Here is a 10714-nt window from a genome sequence, read left to right as displayed (position 1 = left end):
ACACAGCAGAATTTGAAGAGTGGCAGAAAGATCATTTTGACAAAAACGAATGCAGTGCCAATCACCAAGGATCAATCAATCGTTGCAATGTTTCAACGCTCTTTTGAAAAATACGGCCTAAAGTACTCCAATTATATAGGTGACGGGGACTCCAAAACATATTCCGGAGTTCTTAATGCCAAACCTTATGGCGACGATTTTATTATAAATAAAAAAGAATGCGTAGGACATGTGCAGAAGAGGATGGGCAAGCGCTTACGTGATTTGGTCAATAAAACTTTTGAAGAAAAAAAAAACAAGACCGGTAAAACAATTAGAAAAAAAACTCTGTCTGGCAAAGGCAAACTTACTGGCAAATTTATTGATAAGTTAACAATTTATTATGGCCTAGCAATAAGAAGAAACTGCTTTTCGGTGCAAAATATGAGAGACGCTATATGGGCAACTTATTTTCATTATATCTCCACAGACAAAAATCTACAACACGATAAATGTCCAAAGGACCCTAACTCATGGTACACTTGGCAGCGTACTTCAGCAATGAACACTCTTTCATCATACAAACACGACTACGATCCATTACCAAGTGAGGTTTCATCAGCTATCAAGCCTATTTATGAAGAACTCAGCAAAGAAGAGCTCTTAAAGAGGTGTGTTGGTGGCTTCACGCAAAACAATAATGAAAGTTTGAACCAGTTAATTTTGAAAATTACTCCAAAAGTACTTCCTGCTGGTTCAAAAATAGTAGAGATTGCTGCATTTGTCGCTGCTGGCACTTTCAACGAAGGAGTATCAGCTTTGTTGCTTTTTATGCATGGCATGGACTTGAAACTTGGCCGAAACAGCCACGAGTATGCCCGAAAAGAAGATGAGAACCGCATACTCATTGCCGAAAAAAAAGCTGACGCTGCGACTCGTGAAGCAAGAATTCGTCACAGGCAAGAGCAAAAGGATGTCCTGGATATTGCCGCAGCAGCAGGTACTTTGCTTTATGAAGCCGGAATCGATGATTCTATGTAAGTTAAAAAAAAAATTTTATTTTGCATGTTATTTCAATTTACATCTTTAAACGCGTTTATCTCAAAACTCGATTTTTTAAGTCGGTGGACACGATTTCTCGAAAAGTTATGAAGCGATTTTGTTCAAATTTTGCACACATCTTTGGAATAATATTATCAAGTTATTGAACGAAGGATTTATTTTTTTTTTTATTACAACTAATTTTTTCGAGCCAACACATGACGGAAATTTGACCAAAAAATGTGTTTTTTTGTTCAAAGTCTGTCAAAAATTCAAATTAAATTTTTTTTTTCCTTCGTCCATTAACGAGATTTATCCATGTACTAACGAAGCATTTTTGGTCTTTTGATTTTAGATGAACCAATAATGAGTTATGCTGTCCACGGCAAGAGCATTTTTTTGTGAGACGTTAAGGGAGATGAGGTACCAACGGCTGAGTTTTCGGAATTTTTAAATAAAAATTTCCAAAATACTGTTTAAATATGTATCTTTGATATGCTGAATTGTTTAAATAAAATATATGATTGTATATAATAGGTCTATTTATAAGTTCGTGCGGTTTTACAACAGATGGCGTAACTTGATTATTATTCCATCGATCCACATTTCCAAACATTCATTGGAGAGCTACTGTCGTAAGGCACAAACGTCAGTATAAGTTTTTTATTTGAAGCGTAAACAACAATATTTTTACCACACTTGAAAATGTCGAATTTCGTGCCAAATAATGTGTTTTTGCGGGGAATTCTTCTTCATTATTTTAATATGAAGAAAAAAGCAGCCGAAAGTCATCATATCTTGGTGGAAGTTTATGGTGAGCATGCTCTATCTGAGCGAACGTGCCAGAAGTGGTTTGCACGCTTTAAAAGTGGTGATTTTGGCTTGGAAGACGAAGAACGCGAGGGTGCGCCGCCAAAGTTCATGGATACCGAATTGGAGGAATTGCTCGATCAAGATCCGGCTCAAACGCAAGAAGAGGTTGCAAAAACTTTGGGAGTTGATCAATCAACCATTTCCAAACGTTTAAAAGCCATGGGAATGATCCGAAAGGTAGGCCATTGGGTGCCGTATGAATTGAAGCCAAGAGACGTTGAACGCCGTTTTATGGCATGCGAACAACTGCTTCAACGGCACAAAGAAAGGGTTTTTTGCATCGAATTGTGACTGGCGATGAAAAGTGGGTCCATTACGACAATCCAAAACGTCGGGCAACGTATGGATACCCTGGCCATGCTTCAACATCGACGTCGGCGCAGAATATTCATGGCCTGAAGGTTATGCTGTGTATCTGGTGGGACCAGCTGGGTGTTGTGTATTATGAGCTACTGAAACCGAATGAAACGATTACGGGGGATGTCTACCGACGACAATTGATGCGTTTGAGCCGAGCACTGCGAGAAAAACGGCCGCAATACGCCGATAGACACGACAAAGTTATTTTGCAACATGACAATGCTCGGCCACATGTTGCACAAGTGGTCAAAACATACTTAGAAACGCTCAAATGGGATGTCCTACCCCACCCGCCGTATAGTCCAGACCTTGCGCCATCCGATTACTATCTCTTCCGATCGATGCAACATGGCCTGGCTGACCAGCACTTCCGTAATTACGATGAAGTCAAAAAATGGATCGATTCGTGGATTGCGGCAAAACCGACCGAATTTTTCACAAAGGGAATCCGTGAATTGCCAGAAAGATGGGAAAAAGTAGTAGTAAGCGATGGACAATATTTTGAATATTAAATTTGTAACCATTTTACGTCAATAAAGTTTCAAATTTCGAAAAAAAAACCGCACGAACTTATTCATAGTCCTATTATTAAAAAAAAATAGTAAAAATACCCTTTTTTTGAACCTCTGTAACCCACCTAACCCCTTAAGGGGGTAGTATGGTATTTTTTTTTTTCATTTTTTTGTTTTTTTTTTTAAATTATTCTATAACATCTTAAGATTATTGTGTGAAAGTTTGAAGTGCATTAGAGTAAAATTGACAAAGACACAAAGGATTAAGTATCTACCTCTCCAACCGGATTTCACGCTGCCGAAAATCTTTAAACGCGTTTTTCTCACACTTGCCTTTTTTGCGGTCGGTGTCCACTGTAGATTCATATCTACTGCACCGATTCTTTTCAAATTTGGTTTTTTTGTTTCTTTACTTTATTCACGAGGTAATGACGTCGAGTTTTTTTTTTTTTTAATTTTGTCATATTTTAAAACAACAAAGTTTTCAAGTTTTTTTTTATGAAAAATCGGTGTTTTGACTTCAAAGCGCTTTAAAAAATTTAAAAAAAAAAAAAAAAAAAAAAAAAAAAATTCGACGTTGTTACCTGCGAAACTTTATTAGCTGATGAAATCAATTTGGTTTTTTGATTTTAGTTGATCCAGTAATGAGTTCTGAGGGACACCGCAATAAAACTTTTTTATGAGACGTCCGTGAAGATTCGCTGCCACCAACTCATTTCTTCATAAAAATCAATGAAAATTTCACACAATATTCTTTAAATATGACTTTATAATGAAGTAATTTTAAAATTTTGAATAAATCAACTGTGTCGACAAAAAAAATTTCGAAAAATATGCTTGTTTTACACCGAATTAACCATACTACCCCCTTAAAGAAATGAAATGAAAAATATGTTGCACTTCAACTGCTATACATCTCATAAATAGCGCCACGTCAGCGTACACACGCGCCACTACTTCGGTCGCAAGACTTTAGTCAAATAATCCGCAGCAACAGAATTCTGGTAAATTTGCGCCAAATCCACACAAGTCTTGCCCAGTTTGTCCATTGACTTCGCATCAGCGCCATGCAACAGCAGTAACTTTAGCACACAAACCTCAGCACCCATAACGACTGTAAATGGCGAATTGTAAATGCAAATTCGATGCCACGACAGCCCGACTTAATCGCCTCGAACGTGAACAAGACTCACCTGCACGTGACAGCAATGACCAACCGCAAGCGTCTGCTGCATTCACATTGGCGCCATTCTCCAGCCCAAATCTAAGCAACTCCAATTGATTAGCATCAACGGCAAAGTGACAGGCAGTCATGTCATTAATGTCAACCGCCTCCAGCTGGGCCTTACGATTTAGCAGAATGCGTGCCACCGCTAAACGGCCATGATAGAAAGCCAGCTGCATGCGGAAGAGAGTTTAAGGGAGAGAAGGAGAGAAAAATGGAGGGTACCTTGTAAGTGGAGTTGTATTTAAAGTAAAGCGAAGGTAGAAACATATGATAATTTAGATGATTTTGACTTTTTCAGTTGCTTTCAGGTGCTTTGAGAAAAATAAACCATGCACATTCACTAGTCGTGCACCGACTGAGTGCTAGTGAATACCTCTACAAGGTATCACACACACACCCGTACACACCTGCAGCGGTGTGCGTGCGTTGAGCGAATTACCGACATGCACACTGGCGCCGAGGCTCAACAGCACATCTATGACGCTATTCTGCCCGCTGATGATAGCATTCGCCAGCGGCAAGTAGCCATTGGAGCCGGGATACTCCAATAGGCTGGGTCGGCGTCGCAAAATGCGTTTTACCAAAAATTGTTGACCCTTCTTGATGGCGCGATGTAGACACAAAGCAGTTGGCAATGGTGACTGAGTGGTGACCTAAGGAGTGGAAAGCGTAAAACCCATAAAATTTTAGAAAATATCAGCGCACTTTATTTTATGCGTAAATACCAAAAACTCTGGTGACATTTTGTAATCTTCAAATACTCCACGCGCTTCGCAGAAGCGTTGCGCCTTGATGCGTAAGCGGTATGTGAAATTTTCAGCTAGATTTTGAATAGTAGTCGGCGCATAACCAACCCTATGAAAAGAGAAATTTTAATATTTGAGAATAACTGCAGGTACTTTCAACTAATCACACCAAGCCACTTGCTCCCAGCCACGTCTGCGATGAAACTTTTCGATTTTGTACACCTCCGCATCGGCCAGATGAGTCCAATCAATACGCACGGAATTTAATTTCTCTTCAGCTACGCGCACATCGAAAGTGGCATCACAAGGAACGGTGGCTTTGTTAGCTTCAATTTCTTCCGCAGCATTAAGTTGCTCTGCTTCCATATTTTTATAGTCCAACTTAGCTTCCCCTTCTCTATTGTAAGAGTTCGCACTTTCATACTCCTCTTGAGGCTCCCCCATTGCAGCTTCCTGTGCTGTCTCTTCATTAGCTGCCGTTTTTCTAACGACTTCTGCTTCTATTTCGCTACCTCCACCGCTTTGCCCACTATCAATATTTGCCCCGTTTTCACCTACGGTTTCAGCCAATATTTCATTATTTTCGTCGAATATCAATTTGTCTGATTTTTTTAAATTTCCTTTGTTCTCACTATCATTTTCCTGTTCCTCCATGGCGGCCACGTATAATTGGAGCTTCTATTTTTCTTTGAGTTTTTTTCCCCCTTTTTGTATTTTGAAGAAATATTTTCAAGCGCGCATGGACACTTTTGTTGCTCTCACTCAACTCAGTGCAGTCGCTAAGTTATTTTTGATTTCGTTACATTATGCATGAAATTCTTTCAGCATAGAATTTACCGTTATTTGTTTAGTCGATATTACTTGAAATCTACGGTTGGTTGGTCGTCCTGTGCTGGTCGCTATGGTAAAATCATTATTTTCTTTAGGTGCATCAACACTGAAATTAATTTAGGTGATATGAAATATTGAAGTATACCATGGAATTGAATCCACTGCTCTACATACAGACGTACATAAACTCGTTAGTCCGAAAAAACAAATTAAATGAGGGGAACTTATGGCGCCACCTTTTGAAAAATTTTTCAGCCTGATATAGATGGTTTTCCAATAAGAGGTGTTATTTTGATATTCAAAGAAAAATGCATCAGGCAAATAACCACCACGACCACGCTTATAGGACAATATCCTTTTCATGAAATTTTCCATAACCGAATTGCAAACTGGCTGCCCTATGTCCTCGATAGCCTCACGAATTCCATCTTTGAGGTCTTGAATCGACCCTGGGCTGTTGACGTAGACCCTTTCTTTCACGTTGCTCCAAAGAAAAAAGTCAAAAGGTGTTAAATCACAAGATCTCGGTGGCCAATTGTGATCATCTCTTCGAGAGATAACACGGGCCGGAAACTTTTCCCATAAAAGATCAATGGTTTCGTTGCTTGTATGGCACGTAGTGCCGTCTTCTTGAAAATAAACGTTGTCTAGATCAATACCATCCAACTTCGGCCATAAAAAAAGTTTAATCATCTCTCGATAGCGCAATCCAATTCAAAATAACACCTATTATTTGAAAACCCTGTATTGCATGGTATCGCTGGAGCCGTACTGTGAAAAAAGTTTGACAATTTAATGAAAATAACTGTAATCATTAAAAAAATATAATCAACATATAGCTCTTAACAAATAACGGGTGATTTTTTAGCTATTACAGGGTTTGATTGAAAAGTAATGAGCCTTATTTTTTTAAGCAGTTTTATTAAACCTTTTGGCTTATACAACTAAATTTCTTCAAAATAAGACCCTTGAGCGTCAATATACCGCTAGTAGCGGTCCTTCCACTGCAGGAAACATTTTTTAAACTCATCCGTCGGAATCGCATTCAATTCGGCTGCCACAGTTTTTTGGATCGCCTCGATGGAGTCAAAACGCCTCCCCTTCAGCTTTCTTTTCAGGCGCGGGAACAAGAAGAAGTCCGGAGGGAACAGGTCTGGGCTGTAGGGAGGGTGGGGAAGCACCGGAACCCCCATCTTGTGCAATGCAGAGGTGCAGAGGAAGGCGGTGTGCGCCGGCGCATTGTCGTGATGAAGGGTCCGATTGTTGACGAGGTCGGGCCGAACCAGGGCGACGAGGTTTTTCAGCCGAAGGAGCACTTCTTTGTAAAATGCCGCATTTACAGTGCTTCCTGGAGGTACAAACTCCTTGTGGACCATGCCTGGAGAGTCGAAAAAGATGATCAGCCGTATTTTCGCCACTGCAAAATCCTAACACACTTTTAAAACAGCTTTCACGCGCGGAGCGATGTTGACTGTACCGCTATTGCCAGCGAACTGGGACCGGTTTTTTAGTGGAAGGGGAAGGTCCAACGATCATTTTCCCCCACCAACCGATTCGGTTGATCGCTTAGCAGGAGCGTCTGCGCGGGAAGGCTCATTACTTTTCAATCAAACCCTGTCTTTTTTCAAACAGTTGGTTTAAATAGCTGACGCACGTTTCGAGTTTTGTTTCACTGTCAAACATCTTCAGTTTGGTCTATCATTTAACCATAAATCGTCTTACAAACGAACAACGCTTGTAAATCATTGAATTTTATTATAAAAATGCGTGTTCTGTTAAGAAAGTTTAAAGTCGAAAAATTGTATTCAGCGACAAAGCTCAGTTTTGGATCAATGGGTACGTAAATAAGCAGAATTGTCGATTTTGGAGTGAAGATCAGCCAGAAGAACTGCAAGAGCTACCAATGTATCCAGAAAAGGTCACAGTTTGGTGCGGTTTATGGGCTGGAGGTATCATTGGACCGTACTTCTTCAAAGATGCTGCGAATCGTAACGTAACTGTGAATGGTGAGCGCTACCGTGAAATGATATCCAACTTTGTTTTGCCCAAAACGCAAGAGCTTGACTCGCATGACATGTGGTTTCAGCAAGACTGTGCCACATGCCACACATCACGCGTAACAATGGACTTGTTGAGAGGTGAGTTCAGTGAACATTTTATTTCACGTTCGGGGCCTGTCAATTGGCCACCCAGATACCCTGATCGTGCGATATAACGCCTTTAGATTATTTTTTGTGGGGCCTGCTCCAATTAACGCAATTAACGCATTGGAAGACAACATTAAAGAATTTATATGTGAGATACCGGCCGAAACATTGAAAAACTTTCCTATAGCTCTTAAAAAATCACCCTTTATATGTGAAAAATGGCAACTTTTAAATGTTCACCATAAGCTAGCCTTCAGGTGAAATCCCCCAAAAACAGTCGATTCATGAATGCCTCATAGTTGAGAGCGTCGAGATATTAATGTTGTAGTTGTTGAAGTTTGTGCAGCAACACTTTGCGCTACAGCAGCAATATTCTCAGTCCAGTTTTTGGTCTGCCAGTTCTTTTTCTCTCCGCGGCAAAACCAGTTTCTGAAAATTTGTGCATCAACCTTTGAATAGTCGACTCATTTGGATGATTATTTCCACCAAAAAAATCACGAATTTGGCGATATGTTGTTCTAACAGATTAACCATTTTAGAAATGGGCTGGTTGATTGAAGTGGTGATTCAGAATAGGTTTCAATAATTTCCACGCGTTGTTCTCTCGTCTTAGTGTCTATGGTTAGAATTTTACTTCTGTCTACTCGACAAATATCAAAAGGTACGGTCTCGAAATTATTCACTACCGACATCTAGGCGTAACTTTTGAAGGACCTTTTATATTACGAAACAAAAGTATGAGAGTAGCATCAGCTGCCACGTCATCGGGTACTCGGCAGCAGAATCCTATCCGCTCTTTTCACACTTTTTCCTCGTCACACTCGTCCACTCAGTCGTTGTTTAACAAGAGTGATAGAAATAATATTGCTTCAATCAGAGAGTGCGTGTCGTCACACTAGCCTAGTTGTGTAGTGTTGCCAACTCTTTGCTCTTCGCAATAAATTTAGTGCTTTTTTACATCCGAAAAGCGAAAATTTTTTAATTTGGTGTTTGTTTCTTTTTTCCATTTAAAGCTACCAAAATTGTAAGGAAAAAAATTTAATAATTTAAAAAAAGGCTAAAAAAGGCCACTCTGAGAAGATTTTAGTAGCATTGAAAATTTATAGATTCTTGTAAAAGCTCCTTTTTGAGGTTATGCACGGATATTGAATCATCTTCTCTCAACTCTTCATAACATTTAAAATTTTTTTATACATTTTAAACAGGCTTTGAGTTTACTGAATACGAATGAAAGCCATAGAGGTGTAAGTGTAGTAAAAAAAAAACCAAAAATACCTGATAGTACTGAAGAAACCATATCAAAACCCATTTTGGAAAAGAAGTATTTTATCTTGTTACATAACGCAAAATACTTTGATTTGGCCTTTTTTAAAGATATTTTTCTTAACATTAGTTTTAGATACAAAGATTGATTTTTAAAACTCAGACAAACAAATTAATACAAAGCCTCCAAAAGCAGTTTGTTTGGGTTTTTATGCGGAAGACGTCGTGGCAATAAAGTGTGTGTGTGTGTGCGTACAATTTCTTGTGTTTGGTTGTTTCCACTGCCTACGCCTACTCTTCTTCATCACAACAGGGGTTTGAATGCCTTCCTTCGACACGGCGAATTCGGAAGGCGCAATCTTTTTCTCTATCATTCTTGAGCAAGGGCTACGTTGATTTTTTTTTTTATACCACCGACACAATCTCAGTTTTGTGATAAACAAACCGTATTCTTATCAGCTCTTACGTCAGAAAATCAACTGTATCCTTCAAAATCGCTGAAAGCCGATTAACGCCACACATTCTAAAGGCTCTCCAATGTGCGGAAATGCAAAAAATATCGCAAACAAATTATTTGAGATCGAAACTGGGTAAAAAAATGCTGCAAACGATGCAAAACCAGGTCGTTCATAAAATCAATTACGCCGAGGAAACATCGAACAATTATAAAGTAAAGGGTGGTTAAATTTCAAGGGCGGATGTTGAATGTGAACCACACCTAAATGTCAAGTTTTTCCTGCATTTCGTTTAACATTTTTCAATTTCAGACTAACTCAATTTGAATTATGGAAAGATACACAATCGAGCAACGCGTTAAAGTTATTCAGGCTTATTATGAAAATGGGCGTTCAAATCAAAATGCATATCGCGCACTTCGTGAAGAAAATCATCTTCACTGATGAGGCACATTTTCATTTCACCTCAGTGGACTCGTCAATAAGCAGAATTGCCGCATTTGGGCGAATGATAATCCAAGAGTGATTGCCGAAAAACCAATGCACCCATAAAGAGTGACTGTTTGGTGCGATTTATGGGCCGGCGGCATCATTGGACCGTATTTTTTCCAAAATGAGGCCGGTCAGGCAGTTACTGTGAATAGTGTTCGCTATCGTGAGATGATAACTAACTTGTTATGGCCCGAATTGGAAAATATGGATGTGGACGATATGTGGTTTCAACAGGACGATGCCCTTGTCACACAGCTAACGAATCACACACCTAGCAAAAAATTTGATGGCCAAGGAATCTTACGCCGCGGCGATGTCAACTGGCCACCGAGTTCATGTGATTTGACACCGTTGGACTTCTTTCTTTGGGGTTATTTGAAAGAAAAGGTGCACATCGATAAGTCAACAACAATTCTAGAGCTAAAGGATGAGATAATTCGGCACATTAACGGCATATAACCTCAATTAAGCCTCAGCGTCATCGAAAATTTTGACCATCGGATGGAGGTGTGCCGCCGAGGCCGCGGCGACCATTTGGCCGATATTTTGTTCCATACGTAATTTAGCTATACCAATATTATCATAACAAAGAGAAATGGCAATAATTTTCTAAAAAAATTGTATTTTATTCAAAATCAACACCGGTCCTTTAAACTTAACCACCCGCAGCGTGATGGCTTAGGTAAATAGAAAAAAATTCTGATTCAAAAAGTTGTCGCCAGCTGCATACCTTTTCTTGGAACACTTTTATTTGACGGCTGACAACTTTTTGAACAAAACCTCGTAT

At 39.4% G+C, this 10714-nt stretch overlaps 1 protein-coding gene across 1 annotated transcript; it reads right to left on the bottom strand.

The window, feature by feature from the left end:
• Nucleotides 1-3718: 3718 nt before the first annotated feature.
• On the bottom strand, nucleotides 3719-5393 carry LOC128855654 (uncharacterized). Its single transcript, XM_054090735.1, has 5 exons — nucleotides 4909-5393; nucleotides 4719-4848; nucleotides 4401-4646; nucleotides 3959-4163; nucleotides 3719-3879 (listed from the first exon to the last, which is right to left on the bottom strand). The coding sequence occupies exons 1-5, from the start codon at nucleotides 5391-5393 to the stop codon at nucleotides 3719-3721; spliced, it is 1227 nt and encodes a 408-aa protein (XP_053946710.1).
• Nucleotides 5394-10714: the final 5321 nt, after the last annotated feature.

The sequence above is a fragment of the Anastrepha ludens genome, chromosome 2 (assembly GCF_028408465.1).
Source record: "Anastrepha ludens isolate Willacy chromosome 2, idAnaLude1.1, whole genome shotgun sequence".
Taxonomy (NCBI): domain Eukaryota; kingdom Metazoa; phylum Arthropoda; class Insecta; order Diptera; family Tephritidae; genus Anastrepha; species Anastrepha ludens.
Note: the sequence above shows the minus strand (reverse complement) of the source record. Positions and strands in the feature narration are given on the sequence as shown.

What these genes read in the sequence shown, in the direction of transcription:
- LOC128855654 (XM_054090735.1), bottom strand. Translation starts at nt 5,393, where the DNA reads ATGGAGGAACAGGAAAATGATAGTGAGAACAAAGGAAATTTAAAAAAA. An exon ending in AAATGTCACCAGAGTTTTTG is followed by an intron (nt 4,647 to 4,718) that starts GTATTTACGCAT and finishes TCCACTCCTTAG; the next exon opens with GTCACCACTCAGTCACCATT. An exon ending in ACGCACGCACACCGCTGCAG is followed by an intron (nt 4,164 to 4,400) that starts GTGTGTACGGGT and finishes TTCCGCATGCAG; the next exon opens with CTGGCTTTCTATCATGGCCG.